Source organism: Cydia strobilella, chromosome 5, assembly GCF_947568885.1.
Source record: "Cydia strobilella chromosome 5, ilCydStro3.1, whole genome shotgun sequence".
NCBI lineage: Eukaryota > Metazoa > Arthropoda > Insecta > Lepidoptera > Tortricidae > Cydia > Cydia strobilella.
Genome location: NC_086045.1, coordinates 10,447,773 through 10,470,715, shown reverse-complemented (window position 1 = coordinate 10,470,715; position 22,943 = coordinate 10,447,773). Strand labels below are relative to the sequence as shown.

The window sequence follows — 22,943 nt, the reverse complement described above, 5'->3', positions numbered from 1 at the left end:
TGCAAAATTTAGCATTTTATTCTTTCTCAATATCTTCCTTTCCCGAAAGCCTTTCTAAAGGTAAATTTATTTTTCAATAGCTTATTTTCCTGATTCCTTTTCTAACAATTCGAATAATTTTGATAACTTTTCTTATTGTACTGTAATGTAAATCAATATTGTACAATACAAAATGTTGGTTCTGACGCTGCCGCGGTACACAATATACGATTTAAAGTAAATATTTATTTGTTATTATATAAATAAAACGTTATATAATACGATATCTCACTAAAAACTTTTTTTATTATTTTTAAAATTTTCACTTAAAATTTAGTTGTATCAAAATAATTAACTTAAATTGCAACTGTAAGTGTTTTTGTATGAAATGAGTTATGTACGTGTGAAAGTGTTATTCTTTACTAGTCTCTCGGGGCTCGAAAATAATAACACACTTTCCACACTTCGGCCGTTTTCGAGATATAATAAGGCACAGAAAGCGCAGCTATAGGGGGAAGTCCCCGAGTGACGGACACCTAAGCCTTTTTAAAGAAAATAAAAAAATATTGGAATAAATATATCTTTATTACTTTAGTCAATAAACTTTAGTAAAATCAAAATAAACTAACACAATTGCAACTTCTACATAAACTAATTCAAAAACGAAAAGTAAACTTTAGTGAAAAAAAAAACATTATTTGCCAGAGGCACCTAGTACCGGACGGACTACATTTCAAGCCCTAGCACCGGACGGTTTAAAAACATTTGACACCGATCACAAATATGATCTTCTGAACACTCTGGAATGTCAAACACAGGCTTCCTGCGCCCACCCATGGCAACTGGAGCACTGTAACCAGTCTTTGTCATGGTTTTATACTACCTACGGGCTGCATCTACCAGTGGCTACTGTTTTTCCTCCTTTTTTAACTTCGCTCTTCACTTATTTTTTTTTAGTTTCCCTCAGCTTCACCGTTTTTTACTTTTTAAATTGTTATCTTCCTTTCCTTTATATATAAAATTTTCACTTCTTTCACACCTTCTTTTCCGAACATTTTTATCTATCCGGCATTACGGGAGCATTTTAAACTTTCGCGGTTTAAACACATATTAAATCACATTTACAAACGGGTCTATCGCGAATACAAACACACAAACACACAAATCTCTGTTTTGACTTTTTGCTGGGACGTTAGTTAGCCGCGACCACGACCAGTGAAACCTGTGTCGAAACGTCGGTAAATAAAGGTAACAAAATAGATTCGCGATAGACCCGTTTGTAAAAGTGATTTAATCGGGAGTAGTCCCGTAATAATTGTTACGATTTCCTATCCCTCAGTACCGGACATAGTAGTAGTACTATGTCCGGTACTGAGGGATAGGAAATCATAACAATTATTTATTGTGTACCTCAACTCATTCCATTATGTAAAAAAACTTATGCGACGCAGCGCCGAACTTACAAAAACCTCTAAAAAGGCCTACAGTCGCTGCGCACGTCACAAGCAATGCGCGTCCCGTCCACATCCATGATACGTCCCCCGCGCCACTTTTACTTATCCTTGAATTTCTGGCGTTGTTAGTTACCGAGATAGTACGTGTGTCCGGCACTATATGCCGTCCGTGGTTACGGAACTTCCCCCTACTCTGTCCTGCATGCCAGCTATGGCATCAGAAATAGCAGGCAAATTTTAAATTGCAGGCGCGAACGATCGATCTCCCAATCACATTGTCATACAAATTTTGCATTTCAAGCTTTCTTGCCAGAGTACATTGTGTACAAGACGTCGATATTTATTTGTGTATTTCACTCAAACGAAACAAGAACAAAGCAAGGCTCATTATTAAAACATAATTGAAGTATTTAATAGATACGAGCGTGCATTGTTTTTCTGCTACTATTAAGATGCAATTAATACACGTAAGTACTTGTATGCTCGATAAAATAGAATTACCTACTTAAAACGATTAGTTTGTTATGGACTATTTAGTTTTGGAAGGAATGATCTTAAACCATTCAACTAATAATGAAAAAAACTACCACCTCGACCAAGTGTGCGTTGGACTCGCGCCCTGACCGTTCCTTACCATGACAAAAAAATATTAATAATGTATTTTTAAATGTTACGAATACCTACGAATCAGTGGCGTAACTAGGGGGGGGCAGAGGGGGCAAGTGCCCCGGGCGCCATCCAAGGGGGGGGGGCGCCATAATGAGCAAAAGGCAGCAGCAGGGAAACTTTTGTCAGTCGTCAGGGGGCGCAAATTTGGTGACTGCCCCGGGCGCCATATCCTCTAGCTACGCCCCTGCTACGAATAGTAATTATAATTAAGGTACAAACTTAACCTTGCAGTTGTCCCCATACACCGACATAGCGACCAACTGCAAATAGGTATAACTTTGTCATCAAAGGAGTATACCTACCAAGTAAGGTAATTCGTCAATTACTGGCCACCTGTTTTATACCTTATACTAAAAATGAATTATATATTCACCTATAAACAGAATTCATTTTAGTCTAAGGTGGCTAGTTATTGAAGGGTGGCCAGTCATTAACTGGTGGTACTCTGCTTTGGAGCTCTGGCGAGTCTCGCCACCCGCACTTGGCTTTGCCAAGTGCACGATGAATTGCCTGTTACCGAGCATGTTTATTATTAAGCTGGTAGTCCGCCGGGATGGGATTGTCATCATGAGTTTGTAAAACAAGCCCTCTCTCCACACCGTATTATACGCGGCTGAAAGGTCCACAAAAACGGCCACAGTCTTAATTCGTTTCTGGAAGCCCGCCTCTATGTGTGTGGTGAGGGAGAGCACTTGGTCCGAGCAGTCCGACCTCTTCTGAATCCAGCCTGCTCAACGGGTACTACTTTGTCGATTAAGGGGGTGATCCTATTTGACAGAAGCTTCTCCAGTAGTTTATACAGTGAGCTAAGCACGGCAATGGGTCTAACTTTTCGGATCGTTCACTTCCTTTCTTGGCTTACATATGGCAATTACTCTGGCCAAGTTAAAAACATCAGGTATTTTGTTTCTTTCCAGTACGTCGGAACAGAATTCAGCCAGCCACTTTTTACATCTGTGTCCCAAGTTCTTTAAGAATTCGTTAAAGATACTGTCTTGCCCAGAAGCATAATTACTGAGGGCGAGCTGTTTAATTGCAGAGTTAATGTCATCAGTGGTAAATAAATGGCTTGGAAAATGTATCGTCAACTGGGACTATTGGGAGTAGCGTCTGCAGGTTATGAACTGCTCTTTTGATACTCGCAGCATGTTTTCGATCACCTTTTACTCGCGAAGTCTCTACAATTTTGGGTGCTATAGACTCGGAGAACTTCTGGCTCTCAGGGTGGTTGTTTGACTTAAAGTTGCCTGTCAGTTTGTTCAGTACCTTCCATGCCTTTCTGCTCGAACGCTTAAAATCCATCTGTTCGACCGTGGTGACTCATTTGTTTTTTCGCTGAGTGTTAAGGATTGCAGTAAGCCCTGACCAATTTCCTGATCGTCTGTTTGTTGGTACTGCTTATAGAGGCGTAGAAGATAGCGGATCTTCATTCCAGCAGGGTATATAGAACAGAACACAGTAGATGAACAGAACAGAACAGAGTAGATGACTTTTACGCTATAATGCGTAAAAGGCACTGGTCGTTTGTCGGGAGAGTGAGCGAATCGACGAACTTACCTTACCACGACCTCTTAACGCGATTCATTTTAGGACCTAAACTGAACTGCGACGCTATTTTCTACCACGATATTGTTATTGCGATTAAATTTCGACCGAGCCAGCGATAAGCGACCCAGTCATTTCATTCACTCATCTCATGTGTATTTCGTACCCAGCATTGTTAACGTAGTGTACGCAACCTGCTACTTAACTGTATGAGCAAGGCCTCCGCTGCAACTATTTAATTAGTGTTATAGATTATTTAATTTTAGTTTAGTTTAGTTTAGAATAGTTAAATTTAATATAAATTAGCATGTATAAATTATAATAATTATTATTTTAATGTAATGGGTTGATACCTAAATAAATAACATTTTTATTTATTTATTTATATATGTTTCCCTGAAAGCTCGTGGTACATATTGTATGGCTGTAGCAATAATCATACCGACAAATCTGGTAGTTCCCTGATTTTGGTGGTATCCATCTGACCGTAGCGCCCGTGTCAGCTGCAAAGGAAGCCCACTTTGCTTTCTGGAAGTTCCATCGTGGGATGGGAATTGAGTTGGCTGGTCGGGAACAGTACTCTCTTCGTGTTATTGGCAGAATAGTATCTTTTTGCCATCGAGCAGACCTAAAGGAGCCAGCGTCCTTGGCATTGAAGATTATACAAGTTATTCTTACGGCAGTTCGCATGTAAAATATCGCATGTAACGAAAATCGCATGCGAAAACTTGCGAGCACCGTCTAAATAAACCCATTTAACACTGGGGGAGCCAAGGCAGTGTCAGTATTCCAAACACGCCGCCGAAGAGCGTACGCGCCAGGCATTCTGCTTATCACTTTTTGAATGACATTTGACATAATGTTATTCAAAGGTCATTGACGCTTTGGGACTTTCTGAAACGACGTGCACTAGATTTCACACATCGCTATATTGTCTAGAAAAAAAAGAAAACATTTTTGTGGATTCAAGCTACAGCCGTATTTTTTTACAAGCTTTTATTTAACTTGCCCTGTTGTATGTATGTATGTATGGGTCAACGTGTGGGTCTTGGAAGCTAAATTTCACCGATTTCTTATGGAACTGATATTTCGGTTCGGTACACCATACTAAATATATGTATGGTGTACCTAACTATTTGACTACTTTGGTTGCTTCAAAGTATTTGACGTGAGTGTACACTGGCAGCTATATTTTACCTCATCGAAAATTTTTATGAAATAAATGGATTATAATAGCTAAATTAAACCTGTTGACGTATGTCTTGGTCGGCCTCACCTTAGCCTGGCAGTTTTTGCAGTTCGACCACATTCAATTCAAAAAACCTTATGGAAAAATATAATGAAACTTGTATGGTAGGAGGCCTTTAAGGACAGTAAAAAATAAAAACCGAGCAAGTGCGAGTCGAACTCGCGCACCGAGGGTTCCGTACTTTTTAGTATTTGTTGTTATAGCGGCGACAGAAATAATCATCATCATCATCTGTGAAAATTTCAACTGTCTGTATCACGGTTCATAAGATACAGCCTGGTGACAGACAGACGGACAGATGGACAGCGGAGTCTTAGTAATAGGGTCCCGTTTTTACCCTTTGGGTACGGAACCCTAAAAAAAGTGGTCGGTTTAAACCTTACTTTTTTTCATCTCGCTAATATTGCATATCCCAAAAATACTACTGTCAATTACGGATAGCAAAGAATAATACCGTTAAATAGGTCAAACACATTATCTCCCGACGAAGGGCTGTGTTTGCCTACTTTAATAAGATATATTGCTTGGCGGAATCTGACGTGGATGCAAATGTTTAATCAAATAAGGTCGGAAAGGCTTTTCGCAAATTACGCCGCTTTTTGGATAAAACTCCGGCCTAACAAGAACGATAACAGGGACTGAAATGTAGATTTTGTACCAATTGTAATAATTAGAAAGAATACCTGAATAAATAAACAAAAAAACAGTACCTAAGTACCTGCCAACAAGTATATGACAAATGACAACTTAATGTTAATTTAAAAGTAATATTTGAATTACCCTGTATTATCTAGAATCATTCTATACTTACCTCAAACCTCACACAACCTCAAAGTACCTGCTACATTGATAATAACATAATCGAGTTTAATATGCCGAATATTTAAGACTGATTATATGGAAAAAAATCAGAGCGCGTGCATGAATATGGTCGTGAGAACGCACGCAATTTAATCATCGTTTTCAGTAACCTGCATCAGCATAGAGAATAAAGTAAAGGAGATTGGCTACGTGTCCCGTATTTCGCGGTAGCTACGAGTATCATCTTTAATATTGTTAATTTTGATTTATCTTTTAGTGTTCCGTGCAAAATTTTGTTTTGACAAACGGAACACTTATAGGATCACTTCGGTCTTGCAAATCAGTTAAATGTTTTTCTCAGAGACCGTTTGACATAGATACCTAAAATTTGAAAACCGTCCCCTGTTTTATTATGACATAACGGTAAAGCGTACCACTGAAATGTACAGGGTAAAGTATAAAAGCACTCATTATAAATTGTTAGATTAAAAGACGCAATTATACCTATTATATTAATGTGCAGCATGGTGCGAAACTGCACATCATAGTAGGTTATTAATAAGGCAATCACCTACAGTGACAATGTTACACACTCCTTGCAATATTGACCAGTTAGCCGGTCCACTATCTCAAAGGACCCGTCTTCAACTACGTTGTCGTCACTCAAGAATCTTTCCGCCCAAAGACCAACAGTTCACATCTGATGAATGCGCCTCTATTTGGAGTTTGAAATCCAAATTGTATAGTACCTAGATGGGTCGTATCTGGAACCAGATCCGTACAATTACATTCTGGTTGGGTCCGGATTGCAAGCCCTGCTTCACAAATTGATACATTATAAAATGTAAGCGTAAACACACTGGCGGATTGGTGTCCAGTTTTAACGCTAAGAGAAATTTGCCACGCCCACTGTAATTTATAAGAGCAATGTTTGATTCAATTTGCATTTTCTTGAATAATTCATAATTTTTTATTTGATCTTGTAGAAAAAATCCGAGTATAAAAAAATAAAAAAAAATAAAAATAAAAATCATTTAATTCGGACGATAGTACAATCCATATTTTGTTAGTTACAATTATACTTAAATTACTATGTTAGTACCTAAACTAAGATGTTGGGAGGTCCAGTGCCTAATAAGTGCACTGTCCCATCTCCCTGCCACGACGGTCAGGAGACTGTGGCGGCTGTCGCGCACCCTTCGGAGCGTCGCGGCGCAGCGCTTGCGCAGCGTCGTGTGGAAACCATCCACATGCGCGTCGGCGAACATGCCCGACGCACTGCAGAATCGCGGCAGCCGCAACAGTACCCTGAACGCGTCGTTGTACTGTACACGCATGGCATTCATAGAACGCTGCGTGTACCTCGTCCAGAGGCTGCAGGCGTACAGCGAAGTAGCGAGTATAGCTTATGTATTAAGTATAAGAATAGGTGCTTCATATAAATCATTCCCAATGTCCTCGCCTGGGAAGGGGACAAATGAAATATGCTATTTTAAGACATCAATACATTTATTTCTTTATTTGATAAACGAGGCAGGATCATTTGAGTTTTCCTTTAAAACGTCTAAAACTTGTTGCTGCTTGTGTTGTTTTGAGTCTCAATTAGACGCAATCAAGCTTGTTGCCGATGTTGTTGTAGAGCCCGTTAGGTACAGATGATTTTATTTATTGGTTGACACCACAAATTGTAGTTGTAATGGTAAACGAGTCGATGAGCTCCATCTTAGGCCCTGTCTTCACTTTCCATCAGGTGTGACTAGGGCCAATCGCCGATCAGTTTATAATAAATAAATAAAAACGCAAATGGGCACTACTAGGGAATGCAATACCGGGATACCAGGATCCCGAAATACCGGGATCCCGCATGCAATTTGCGGGAATAAATATCCCGCGCGTAAATTAAGCGGGATCCCGCGGGATTTGCGGGATTGAGGAGCGACGTGGTTCTTACGTGTTATTAAGTACAAGTAACACGACTCCTACTGGCGAAAGTTCTTCACGGAGCCTAGATGCATGTGTGGAGGAAGATGAAGGGACACGGAAGAGAATTTGGCCCGAATTTGTCTATTTTTTGCTATCTTGTAAATTGAGTAATATTTGTTTCGATTAAATATTAAAAAAATAAACATTTATTTTTATATGAATAGATATTTTTGCTTGCGTTGGAGACGGTGTATAAAGAGTTACAGTACAGCAACAGTACCTACTAGGAAATTTACGCTGTGTGTGTGAAAGTATTTTTTGAAGGCGGAAGATTCGCAGAGTGCTAAATGCAAGTTGTGTCAAGCAATAATAAAACTATGGAGCGTATTTTATACCAGTAATGTCTAATAATTATTCTTTAAGAATAATTATTAGACATACCACGAACGCTGTAAAGGGTTCGAAACGTCGGGATGTATTATAAATTCAATATACGCGATATAATCCGTTTTCATAGTTTTATTTCATTATTCTTTAAGAAGTTAAATAAAGAATTTTTCTTCTCACTCGCTCGTAAAAGGTGTTACCTAATATACACGTAGACGAACATAAATTTCCACCTGGGGCTGTAGTGTATTTCGACCTGGGGTTGTAATGTGTTTTTGTAAATACTAAATTTGGACCTAGGGCTGTAATGTACGTACCGAAATTAGGCAGAAGTTTAATTTTTTCCCTCTTTACAACCTTACAACCGTGATGAGACTTGTGAGGAACATTTGGCGTGCCACTGCCACGGTACAGGAAATACGAAATCGTGTTATTAAGCCTTCAGTTCACACTCGTTCCTACATTTTTGTTTACCGCCTATAATACACAATGTACTATTTCTAAATTTTGTTTACTTTTTGTTTTAAACCTTCAAATTTAGTACCAATTCGTAAAATTTAATAGTAACTTGCGGGATCCCGCAAATACCGGGATCCCGCGGGACTGAAACTTACAATACCGCTAAATACCGGGATTGAATTCCTCATGCGGGAGTGCATTCCCTAGGCACTACCTAAATAGTGATGCTAAAGAAATAAATAATAAAAACAATTATCAGCATTTTGGAATCGTTTTGAATGATTCACGGTTAGTTTCACTAGACTTATATTGACCGGGATATAGACCGTGATTACCTTTTGTATTATTTGTGAGCTCCCGATATTTCGACGCAGTTACATGCATCATGTTCACGGGTGACTGAAGATAGCGGGTGGGTGTGAATGCGACCGTTGGTAACGTTGAAAGTGAACGCAGCCGACGCGCAAGAATGAGGGTAGGCAGAGCGCTGTCTACACAACTTTGACACCCACCCGCTATCTTCAGTCACCCGTGAACATGATGCATGCATGTAACCGCGTCGAAATATCGGGAGCTCACAAATAATACAAAAGGTAATCACGGTCTATATCCCGGTCAATATAAGTCTAGTTTTGGAATCGTATTAACTTGGTTTATCCCTTAGGTTTATCGCAGCCGGCAGTCTGCATACTAATAACCACCACTTTTTTGTATGACGACACTTGAGTAGAAGCCAAATGAATGACAAATGAAAATAAGAATAATTAATATACCTAACGCTAGTTTAAATAAGTAAGTCTAAAATTATAGCATAACCCAAATCGGTCGTTCAAAAAACAATTTGTTCCAGTGTTCGACGCCACAGCAAAACCTCCATCTGGGATTTTGAGCGGTAACGCGAACCAATATGGCGATTTCGACGAATGTCTCGCCATCGACGGGGCAGTACGGGGGAAGTACTGTCTTGCCTCGTTGGAAGTCAGTTTGGCGCGACCCGGATACATGCACCTCGACAGGATGATACACAGCGGACATTATCTCAGGAGCAATGTTTCTGATGTAAGTATTACCGGCATTAAGTACATACGAGTAAAATGTAAAATGTACCTTTAGTCATTATTTTAGACTTTTAGTGTCAGCGACTTGGATGAATTCCTCACCATTGACGAAGCAATACGGAGAGGCTTTGCGAAACCTGGAGTCGCGAGTGATACGACTCGCAGTATGTCAAGTTTGTATCCTATATTGATAATAAGCTCCTGGTGGCAGAATGGAGAATCCTTAGAAGATCTTGGGCCCTGTGAGAGCGGAGCGGAGCGGAGGCCGATCGGACATCCCAGGTATCGCTGGGGTCATGCTGTTGAAACGGACCTGCGTGATTTCCAAGCCGATAACTGGCGGGGGATTGCGAAGGATCGAGAATATGGAGACTACATGCCAGGTGCACTCGTGTCGGAAGCCAAGACTAATTATGAGTCGCTGTGCCATTAAATACCCAAGTAAGTTATTAAAGTAAGTAAAAATCGCAAAATAAATTAACCCTTTTCAAAGAAGAAAACCCGATTTTTGAATCTCGGTCACTCGATTTCGTGTTCTCCCTTTAATATTATCTCCACTACTAGGCATTAAAATTCTAATAATAGAATTGAAAACGAGTGATCAGTACCACTAAATTCCCATTTTCTATCGCCCGTATTTCACAAATTGTTTAACAAATGACCGGATCTGCTCAGAAATGAACAGCTGTCGACATTTAAAATTAGGTTAAAATTTTTATTAAAAGATAAATGTTATTACAATATAGATGAATTTATTATTATTATTATTTTAAACTTTATTGCACAAGAACAAGTACAAAAGGCGGACTTAATGCCTTGAGGCATTCTCTACCAATCAACCACTGGACCAAACAGAAATTGTTAAGGTGGGTGCAATGCGATGCGAAAAAAAAAATTTCTAAATATAAATTCTAATACTAACGCCAATATACAAACTAGTAATGTTTATATACTATAATACCTTTATAAACTACATAAATAAACAATATAAATACATATACAAATTTATCATGTAATATACATAAATATATATTTGCATGTGCGGGGCAGGGGGGAGGGGGGGGGGGGGGTCCCACTAGACAGTATCTAGCAGGTGCTTGTAGAGCATTCGTTTGAAAGTCAGCTTGTTTGGGGCTTGTCTAATCGTTAGAGGGAGCGAATTCCAAAGACGGATTGCTTGAACAGCGAAAGAAGACGTGAGAAAACCGGTATGGTGAGGGAGAACAGAAAGTTTAAGAGAACGGGCAGCGCGCAGCTCGCAGCCTGGGCGTGGGGTAATAAAGCTGAAGTTACATTTGAGATATTCTGGAGTGATGGGCTCAAATAGGATAGAGAAGAGTGAGGAGAGTATTCGAAAGGATCGGCGCTGACGTATGGGGAGCCACTTGAGCTGGCGGCGGTAGCTGGATATATGATCAAACTTTCGAATTCCAAAAATGAACCGTATTCCGTTGTTTACCAGTCGATCGAGTTTGTTGAGAGAATTTTGATCCATGTTGGTTGTGCACACATCAGCATAATCAATGAGCGGGAGGATGAGTGCTTGAACGAGCAATTTCTTTGTGCATACCGGAAGGAATTTATGATGGACACTTTGAGAAATTAATGATTGACTTATATAATTACCCATTAATCATTATTTATTTTAAACTATTAATTACAACTTATTGATTATAAAAAATATAGTGACATTTCTAATAATATCGCATGCGCTAGGTAACCAAAATCATTGTACGTCGCAAGACATATTACAGAGAACCAATTGTTTTAAAACACCTGTATTCATTACCTGTAATGCACAATTGATGAATAAATGATTCTAAATTATTCAAAAATAGCATTTCGCCATTTGCCACAGATTTTTGAGTGACGAAATCGAGCGCTCGAGATCGAGATCCAGATCGAGAGACAGATTTCCGTGACCAATCGCCTCCTGGGCGAAAATTCGTATAGTGGTTAACGGCTATGTATGATCAAAGATAGATATAACTCCGTAATAGATGGATACAGTCTAAGGAAAAAACGTGCCTCGAAAATCAAGAAAATTTGATTCTCGTTCAGAGGGCGCTACTAGCTTTGGCCTACTGTCGTATAGATGGCGTTGACGGTTTCGTTTGTTAATTAACAATTTTAACGCATATCAGTGAAAGAACATGGGTCAAAATCATAAAAATAATTAATGCAAATAAAAAAAATCATTTATCCATATTTAAATACATTTTATCGTATTTTTATAAATCTTCATTTTTAGTTTTAAAGTGTGTCGACAGATGGCAGTGAATTTACTGGGGTTACAAAATTTACTATGACAGTACCGCTCTAGTATAAGTTACTCTATGGTATGATGAACCCTCGTGAACTTCAGCTGCCGCTTCGTTGGTGGGTTGAGGAATGGCAGCAAATAAATTATATAAAAAAAAGTTTGTCATCGCCTACCGCTTGATACTTTGTCAGATGATAGTTTAGATGCTATTGTGAATAAACAAAATCATCAGCCGATTGTATCGCTGTGAAAAGACCGTCAGCTGGTCACATGAACATGTAAAAAAAAAATTCAGTCATCGGCGTCATCGCCTCCCGTTTGATACTTTGTCAGATGATAGTTTAGATGCTATTGTTAATAAAACAAATCGTCAGCCTGTTGTATCGCGGTGGAAAGACCGTGTTACGCGTTTCGGTGGCTGCCATTCCTCAACCCCCCAACGGAGCGGCAGCTGACGTTCACGAGGGTTCATCATACATAGCCGTTAACCGCTATACGAGTTTTCGCCCGGGAGACGATGACCGACGAAATTTGCGCCTGGCTCGCGGTCTAGAGGAACAATCTGACGAACTAACTATAGGTACGTTGCCTGTAGTGTCACAACACAATTAAATTTGCGAAACAATTAAATACAACAATATTTATATTACACTAATATGTTATTAATATAGGTAACAAATTATGATGAGCGATATTACCTATTTGAAACCCGGAAACTGGTTTGCACAAAATACGGAATTGATCATTTAATTATTGAATGTATGTGGTTTATAATTTGGTTGATAGTTTCTTTCATAACTCTGTCGCTGTCTTGTCTGACACAGTCATGTGAAGAAGGAAAAAAAAACTATCATTTCAAAGGGGATCTATCAATTTACAATTTTTTCAAGCTGTGCGTTGTCGTAGCTTGTACATAAATATTTACGACCAGGCGCGTAAGTCGCGTAACACAGAAAATTTGTAGGTATATAATAAGAGGTATGTATTGCCAGAGATGAGATCATCATTGTGAGAGGTGACATGACCATGTTGACAATTCGGTGACCACAAAACATAGCGTCATCAAGATAGACCTATTAGATGAAGATTATATTATGGAATCTTCTCTACGAAAACTGACAAGTGACATGTTTGGCGATTAATCTTGTTAAGTAACTTATACTCACAAAAAAAAAAACAATTATAATAAAACTATTGACGAGATTATTTGTTTACTAACATTTCTGGCGGCTATGGGCCACAGATGTAATTACGAGCTTTGAGTTGAAATACATAGTAACTACCTAATGTAATATTTACACGCATTAAACACACATTAAAAAAGGACAGGAATATTTTCGGTAACTGCTTATAACTGTACCTACGTAGGCAATATCAAACTCGGATAAAATCGACGTTCATTGAGCAAAAAGAAAAAAATATATAACGATACGTAAACATAACAATTTAATAAAAAATAAAACAAAAATTTAACATCTAGTTATTTGTAATTTAGTTTATCTACTTGAGATACAGAATTTCCTTAAGTAGTTATAGAATGAATACTTAAAATATATTATTAGCCTGATGAAAACGTACATACATACATACATATAATCACGCCTATTTCCCGTAGGAGTAGGCAGAGACCACGGATTTCCACTTGTTACGATCCTGACCTGACATACCTCTATCGCTTCCTTCACTGTCTCGCCATTTGAGGGTGCTCTTGACCTGGCCTTTCTTCAGGATTTCCCCGATCTTTACCGTATTTCATAATAAACCAACTAATATTACAAGCGGAACACGGCTCTGATCAGAGAAAGTCCGCGGAGTTGTACCCCTTCTAACTCCCGCTTCTACTTCTCTCTTATACACTCTGAGTTAGCCTTCTTTTACTCATTCATTATGATGATGATGATTCTTTCATTATGATGTATGCTTATGTTTTCCTAAATGAAGCTTTATTTATTTATTTATTATCAGGAAACCTTAAATAATAACATAGGTACATACAATAATAAAGCTACATGCAATAATGAAATAGCTTTTTTTTTCAGTTATTTTGACCATAGAAATTGAACTACTAATAACATCAAATACAATAAGGCCCAATCCATACGAAATATCTAGACTTTTGTGGTCACATTTTTCTGCGTCAACGCATAGTCTACGCATGCTGAATATAATCACCGTTTCATTGTAAACATCATGCGCACACGGGGACCAAGGATGTGCTTAATATTCGAGCAGCACCTTTGGCTACTTAGTGAACATATTTGGTCGCCGATCGGATTTTGAATCACAATTGTCTTGTGCAAGAGCGGCCCTTGACCGCATGTAAACTACTATTATACGAATCCGCGCAAAAAATTCAATCCACGCGCCTTAACGCAGCGTACTACGTAGGCGAACAACACGCGAACGTGAAGCGAAGCGATGCGGCGCATGGGTGAATCATTCCATGTGACTGTAGTTATGTCGACAAACGGAGACGGTTGTGGCCAGCACAGACTGCACAGATAATAAAACCTGTTGATACTCGTCACATACTAAAGTGTGTTTGTAATTCTAGATGGGCCACCGCGTGCCCCGCTACTCCAGCATCCTCTGGGGCGTGTGCATCCCCAGCTCCTGCAGCAGCTTTGACCTTGAAGAGGAGCTGTCTTACCGGCTCTCCGGGCTCGGCATCTCAGTCAGAGTCCAGAATACTATGTGTACTGTTAAGGATTTCAAACGACCTTATTCATTTGGAAAGACCCTTTCAATGTAAGTACTTACAAATTTTAAAATCGTTTTGTTACGGTAAGTTTGTCTTCGTAAAATAAGATGATTACAAAGTTCGTACCCTTCATATAATATTATAAATTTAATCATATTTTCTAGACCATTGTTCAACTAATTTAGTAAGTGTCGATCAGATTCATCAAAGTATTCTATTACTGGAAAACAATGGGATTCCCATAACAGCGTTAGGTGCCCTTAAAAGAACTGATAGAACATGCGCATAAACAATACGGTCAAGACGTTTAGAGCATTACATTACACCAGAGTAGGTAATGCCGCCGCCAATGATAATTAATTAGGTACACTTTTGCCTTATTTCGCGGTAGCAAAGTGAGAAAAAAGTACCTAGGTAAATTTGTTTTTTACGTCAAACTACCCACGCGTAAAAGTTTTCTTACTCTAATGATGTTAACCAAAAAAGATACTTACAATAAAAAAAATATTAGCTATACATTTATGCTTGTTTATGCCAGTACTTAGTTGCTCTAATTAGTTCTTAACCTATTGAAAGAAAATTAGGCACTCTTCCTTTTTTTTCACGTGATAATTTATGTTATTTCCATTAATTTAGTATGAAATCAAAAGCCTTAAAGAAGACAATAGTTATTAACAAGAGAACAAACAAACAAACAAATTATTTATTCGTCGATCATAGGTGTACACAATTGTTGTTTACGACTCATGATAATACTGAGACAAGCAAGCCAAAGATTCTAAAATTGTGGAAGCTTGAGTGTTGCGAAGGTGTCAAAGCACAAGATGTAAAAAAACTTTGCTTGAAAATAAGACCAAAATTTATTTCTTAAGCTTAAATTAGCCTGCTTAATTAACCTTAATTAATCTGCTTAATTATATGTGACCTTTAAGGTATCAGAATCAAAATTATTGTTGCAGAACATTTTTCCTGGCAATCTTATTACTACTAAGTCTGGGTACGATCCTCGACGACGGTACGGAGGGCGCGACAAACTTCGAGAAACTCCTCAATGCATTTTCACTGAGACGCAATCTGAGAACGGTATTCGAGGTATCGGATGAAACGCGGGTAAAAGGAGTCGACGCGTTCCGAGGGATCAATGCGTTGGCGCTTCTTATGGCTCATAAATCTATGGCGATGGCTCACAACCCGTACGTCAACAAGACGCAATTCTCGGCGGTGAGTTATTTATTATATATACGCTTGAGCACTTCACGGAGTGCTTTTTCATCAAAATTCCTGTTACTAGGTTTGCTTGGATTCAGGAGATTTTTTCACAAACAATCTTCCAATTGATAAACCAATGTAACTACGAATCAATGCAGAATTTAAATTTTATTAATAAGATTAATTTTTACTTATACAAATTGTATGTCTTTCCTATTACGGAACAATGGTGTTCCCGACCTTTGGGAGGCGTGCGTGGAGCCGAAGCCAACATGTAGAGTCCCTTTTGACACTTTAATGAAATGTAAGGGGTACACCGAACGCATGCTGCCCTTGCCCGTGTCATGGGACGCACGCAGAGGCAGCACCCACCAGGGTGTAAGGACTATTGAGAGTTGATGGAATCTAAAATGAAGTAGGTTATTGGGTTATACATATCATTATTTTTTTTATATAAAGCAGAATGGATTTAAAATAATCAATATCACGTTTCGGTTGTTATATTGGCAGATACGTATCCTATATAATACGTGTACATATAAGAATTCTTTTTAAACTTAATTAGAAAGCCGATCTCCTTTGAATTAAAAAGATATAAAGCAATTAAGATAAAGTGTATTTTCGCTGTGGATTTCGTAGAAGTACCTACCCAGCTGACAATGGATTTCAGATTTCATTGTTTTTCCTTCGTTTCTTTACTATCTAGGGCACAAGTACCTTAACGATTGACTCATTAATTAACACACTTTAAAATTGTAATCAGTACCGGCAAATTAATTAATAAACGAGTAGAGGAGAGTGGAGTAAAGGGGAGAAACTAAGGAATAAAGGGAATGTAAATCGAATACATATATAAATTTAAAAATACCTGTTCTTATTATTTTAACTATAAGATTTTGTTTAAATAATATATATTTATATTAGGTAATGAATCATCAATGTCTACAAAAACATATACTTAATATTCATCATCTTCCTTCCCATTCTTCACCACAAGATTGTTGATAACAGCAGTTCAGCAAATGATCAAACGTCTTTTTGAACATGATGGCTCCTTTACACTATCGGTGATGGTAGGCGATGACTGCCCGCTAAGTGTAATGCTCGGCATTACTCGCCAGTCATCGTCTGTCATCGCGAATAATCGCCTGCGACCCGTGACTTGTCGGTTTTTTGGGCACGGAGAATCGCCGGGTAGTTGCGTTGCACAGGCGATCGTGTGGATGCTTGCTCGATGCTCTTGCCGATGATAGACGATTATACTATCAACGATCATCGCCGATAGTAGAAAAGAGGCAAGACTATCTAAAACTTTCATAGTCACTAATTGGCATGAATTTGATTATAATAATGCTTTAATCCGCATAATAATATTGCTATGCGTATAAAATTCTTTGGTCTCATTAAATTGAAGTAAATTATAATACCTATACAAATACAAATCCTCTTTTGCACAACCTCAAAATAAATTTACAAGGATGGTCACATAATACACAAAGAAAAAGGTAAACAACAGATGGCTTCATCGCTAAAAACGTCTGCAAGCGATATTACAAATTTTAAAGAAAGACAGAAGAATTCGCAAGGCTCTGGCAAACTTCGGCAGCTCAATTGGTTAGAGCGATCGGACCGGTGTTTCGAAAGATGGCGAGTTCAAACCTTTCCAGGAGCGTTGAATTTTTCCTAATTCCAATAGTGATTATGCCAATACTTAGTCAATAGCAAGGAAAAATATGCATTTCAATATATACCTATCCATCACATAAATGATGCCGGTCTCCTATATTATTGTTATTATCTACTTATAAACCTATACAAGTATTCGATAAATGTTTTTCAGGTGTTTGGAATGCCATGGGCAGTAATAGGACGGTCGGCCATCGTCTACACGGACAGCTTCTTGTACATTAGTGGCTTTTTGAACGCCAACAACCTGCTGTCGGAATTAGAGCGGAAGGGCACCATAGATATCAAGAACAGACTTATTTCTAGGTGGTTCAGGTATGTTAAACTTGTTATTTAATCATTTATCATCTAATTATATTATCATCACATCAATTAAAAGCGTCGCCGAGAAATATCCAAATTTGGTTGCCTTTTATGTTGATCAGATCGTTGATCAAACATGCTAGGCATGGAGACTATATAAAGGAGCCAAATCTCTATGTATGAAAAGTGTCCATCAAAAAACAGTAATTAGGCGGCGCCACCATACACTGAAATACTACCAAAAACAACCTACGTCATTTGGTCGGGTTATTTGTTGCCTTATATGGCTCATGTTATACTCATGTCCCAGAGCCTAACTAGCGCCACCGGAGAGATTAGGAACTATTATTTAAAGCTGAAAGCGGTCACTTTTGCAACAATTCTGCCATAAGAGATTGGCATCCTTTCTATACCATCCATACAACAAACTTCAAGCATAGACCTGTCATTTTTATGCTTTCAAGATACGAGCCAGGAACAAAGTGCTATTTCATTTTTTACCAATTTCAAAACAGGAAGTTATCGATTCGACCTTTTTAGGGTTCCGTACCAAAAAGGTACAAAAGGAACCCTTATGGTGCGACTCTGTCCGTCTGTCTGTCTGTCTGTCACATTGCTAAATATCTCGAGAACTACTGAAGCTATCGATTTGAAATTTGGAATAGTTATGAACAGCGCTAACCTTAACACATTGGAAGTGTATTTTTTTGTATTAATTATGAAAAATGCCCAATATAAAGAGGGGGCAAAAAGTCAAAGTCCAATTACTAGATCGAGTGGGATATCATTTGAAAGAGCTCGAATTGAACATTACAAAACAATTTTTTATTTGTTTTTCATAGTGAAAAAAAAATACTTATGAAGGAAAATGTAAAACTACCATTCCCCCACCCCTTATCTCCGAAGTTTACGAACGAAAAATTTTGAAATTTTTACATAATAATAACATTATCATAAATATTACAGGAAAAATATAATCACACCGCTATCTTAAAAACTTTTTTTTTAATTATCAAAAAACATTTTCTAATTTAATTTTGAATTTAAGCCCATTTGCGGGTGTTTGTTACACTTGAAATGTCTATGAGATTACACTAAAATACCTTATTTCAAATAAAACAAAAATTGTTAAAATCGGTTCACATGATAAATAATTAAGTATCCTTGAAAAACCAACATACATACAGGTCGCGCAAATTAGTTAGCCAATTTGCCGATAGATGGGGCTGTACACAATTACGCTTAGTATACTTCTGGTCAAGTCTTTCGTGATTCTATTTATATGAGAAAATTGAAAGTTTGTGCGGAACCCTCGGTGCGCGAGTTAAACGAACTCGCACTTGACCGGTTTTTAGGTTTCCGTAGCCAAATGGCAAACAACGGAACCCTTATGGATTCGTCATGTCTGTCTGTCTGTCCGTCCGTATGTCACAGTCACTTTTTTCCGAAACTATAAGAACTATACTATTGAAACTTGATAAATAGATGTATTCTGTGAACCGCATTAAGATTTTCACACAAAAATAGAAACAAAAGCAATAAATTTTTGGGGTTTCCCATAGAACTAAAACTCAAAAAAATTTTTTTTATCAAAAATGATATTGAGGTTTCTAATATAATTTTGTTCTAAACTGAAGAGTTTGCGCGAGAGACACTTCCAAAGTAGTAAAATGTCCCCCCTCCCCCCATAACTTCTAAAATAAGAGAATGATAAAACTAAAAAAAGATATATGATGTACATTATCATGCAAACTTCCAGCGAAAATTGAACGAGATCTAGTAACTGTTTTTTTTCAATACGTCATAAATCGTAAACCGCAATTTACCTTTTACTCACGTTTCACATAAAAAATACATTGTTTAAATTGTGTAATGTACGGAACCCTCGGTGCGCGAGTCCGACTCGCACTTGACCGGGTGTTTTTTATTTACTTATGTTACCTCAGAACACCGTCATTTCTGATCCGATTGGGGATTTCGTTAGTTATAATTTATAATTAAAAGCTAATTTTAATACTGGCTAATAGCCAAGCAATTATAAAGCTGCCAACATGCGAACCGAATGCCAACCTTCGTGCGGTTTGATAAGAATCCTTTCTTTCTTATCAAACCGCACGAAGGTTGGCATTCGGTTCGCATGTTGGCACCGACTTCCGACCGAAACATATCAATTGTTAGCGCATCTATACATCTATACATATAATAAAGCGGAAGAGGGTCGAAAGTCTGTACATGGAAGATATTCGAAAAAAAATTGGCTGGGGATACTTAGAATCGATAACAGAACACATTCCAGCAGTTTTTAGATTTTTTGTCTGTTTATCTGTTTGTCTGTTTATTTGACCGCGCAACTAATGAAAACGGATGAACTGAACGGATTTTCATGCAAACTTTACTAATCTGTCGAAAAAATCCACGGCCAGGTTATAGGCTATAAAAATTTGAGAAATTTCACCCCTAAGGGGGTTAAAAAGGGGATGAAAGTTTGTATGGGGTTCAATATTTATTTTAAGCTAGCAATTTGAAACTTCGTAAGAAGATATATTATTGAAATATAAGAAAACTAATTTCAGCGTTTTTGAAAATTCATCCCCTAAGGAGGTGAAATAGAGGTTGAAAGTTTGTATGGAGATCTTTTTTTTTTGAGTGCGTTACTTGAAACTTTGTATAATGGGCATATTATTATAATACAGGAAAAGTGATTTTAGCGTTTTCAAGAATTCGTCCCCTAACAGGGTTAAAAGGGGGTTGAAAGTTTGAATCCATTACAAATGCTTTGAAACTTCTTAGAAAGGTATGATAGACGATTACAAAAAAACTAATTTTGACGTTTTTGGAAACTTAACCCCTCAGGGGGTTGAAAAGGGGATGAAAGTTTGTCTTGGGGTGCAAATTTTATTTTAAGCTAGGAACTTAAAACTTTGCAAAACGTTATTATATTAAAAAGCAAGAAAATTACTTTCAGCGTTTTTAAAAATTCATCCCCCATGGTGGTGAAAAAGGGGTTAAAAACTTTATCTTGATAACTATATCATTTTAGCTACTAGGCCAAGTTAGGTATCGTTTTTGTATAAATCGGGTATGCCGAATTAATTTATGATATCAAAATGACACCATTCCCGAGTGAAAACACAAAAAATATGAAAAACTTTTTTTATTTTCTCTTTACGCTTAAACCGCTAAACCGATTTAGATAAAATTTGGTATAGTTTGAGTCCCTTGGAAGAACATAGGGTAGTTTTTAACCAAAAAAATGGAGACTGCGTTTGCATGGAGAAGCGGCCGTGCCCTTTCCTCTTAATAATGGTCACGAAGGTGGGTACTTTAAAAAAAGCATTTTTCAGTAAATGTCAAACGATTTGGGACTTAAACGCGTTGCATTGCAATGCATTGCGGCCACAAGGGGCACGGTCTCAGGAGTCTGAGAAAAACCACGGTGAGAGACTCAGTGGAGCTCTAGCCAGGAAGGTCGCTTCGCTTTCGGCTGAAACGGCAAGCCAGCGCGAGTTCGATTGTGATCCCAAATACATCGTACGTAATACATATATGTAGGCGCAGATCCTGACGGAGTGTGGCGCCAGAGAAGCCGTGTTCATCCCGCGTATCCCCCTCATTCCGAGCAACTTCCCGTTCCGCTTCAAGCGCCTACAGGTCCCCGTGAGCGTCTGCTTCGCTATGACCATCAACAAGTCGTAGGGCCGATGCATTTCCCACTCCGAAAAAAAAAAAGGGGCAGACGCTGCCCGCCGCCGGCGTCATGCTTAGACTGATTTGACTGGAGGACCGATTTGGACGACATGATTTTGATGGGAACACCCAAATATTCCGAAATACGTTTTTCGGATTTTTATAACCACGACTTTCATAATCCCGATTATTTATAAGTCCGAAATATCAAAATTACGATTTTTAAAAACACGATGGAATAAAATCACGAATGTGCTATTTCCGAAAACTTATAATCCGATTGTCACTTGACAGAAAGCTTAAAGTTCCGATTTTACACTTTTCCGAAAATATATTTTTTTCCGAATTCCTAAATTCCGAAAAATCATTGTCCGATCGGAAATAAAATAATTCGGTATTCAGAAATTCGGTTTTTTACAAGATCGGAAAAATGAAATCCGTGATATTCAAATGAAGACTCACGTTTTAGTAATTCGACATAAAATATTTTTGGAATAAACATTCGGCATAAATAAATTAGACAGAACTGCCAACCTGCGAACCCGAACTGTTGCTAGTAGTGGGTTAGGTTAGGTTAGAACTGCGTCCCCCCGCGGGTTTCTCACCTTGTCGTGGTGGAGGGGCTTAGTAACCGTGGCTTGGTCACCCACGGTGAAGCGAAGAGGCAACCAGGGCCGGTCTGTTTGGGTCGCGGGCTGGCCCGTGGAGGACGCTCCAAGGGGGCTGGTTTAGCCCGCTTGTGATGGTGGACCGAAGGTGGACCGTCGAGGAAGAGGAGTGTCGGTATTGCGGTAAGCCGTTCTCCCTATCCTCGGCGGCCGAGGTGGGATCGCAGGGGAAGAGGAGTGATGGTATTTCGATGCGCCACTCTCCCTATCCCCTGCGAACTTGGCGGGGCCGTTCCGCTGTAGCGGCGTTGGTGGGGCTGCAGAGGAAGAGGAGTGTCGGTGTTACGATGTGCCGTTCTCCCTGTCCTCTGCAGCCGAGTTGTGGTTTTGCGGCAGAACCATAGACCTGATCTGTCGCCGGGCGTCGGGGAAATTCCTGGCGCCCGTGGCTTCCTTGTGGCGGGCTCGGGGGGGTCCGCTACAATACAGAATGGAAGCCGAGGAGGAAGGCGCGTCTTACCATCTAGCGCGCCTAGCGTGAAGGGCCTTCGGGCATTCGCGAAGGATCCGCGCTCGTGGGCGGCTGCCGCCGGTGGGGTCGCAGATGACAAGCGCAAGCGTTCCTGTAACCCCACCAATAGGGCGGCGAGGCGGCATATGGGGGGTTTTTAGTGGGTACACCGTGGGCCTCATTAGCCTAGACGGGAGTCCCACATAACCACTCGGGTCACCCCCCGCACCCGGGTGGTATGCGTAATGCATTTTTCCCTCCTAACAAAAAAAAAAGGTTAGAACTGCGACCCCCAAGAAAACGAACTGTTGCCAGAAGTGGGTTAGGTTAGAATTGCGACCCCCAAGAAAACGAACTGTTGCCAGAAAAGTGGGTTAGGTTATGTTAGAACTGCGACCCCCAAAGAAAACAAACTGTTGCCAGAAAAGTGGAAGTTTAAAAATTGGGATAT

The 22,943-nt window shown here is 39.0% G+C and overlaps 1 protein-coding gene across 1 annotated transcript in view; it reads left to right on the top strand.

Moving 5' to 3' along the window:
- Positions 1–22,943, top strand: part of LOC134741661 (nose resistant to fluoxetine protein 6-like) — a 54,777-nt gene that overhangs the window by 11,527 nt on the left and 20,307 nt on the right. Inside the window, exons 2-5 of the mRNA XM_063674523.1 lie at positions 9,317–9,525; positions 14,342–14,535; positions 15,448–15,709; positions 17,538–17,698. Of these exons, the coding sequence (XP_063530593.1) occupies positions 9,317–9,525; positions 14,342–14,535; positions 15,448–15,709; positions 17,538–17,698 (826 nt within the window). The remainder of the gene's footprint in view (positions 1–9,316; positions 9,526–14,341; positions 14,536–15,447; positions 15,710–17,537; positions 17,699–22,943) is intronic.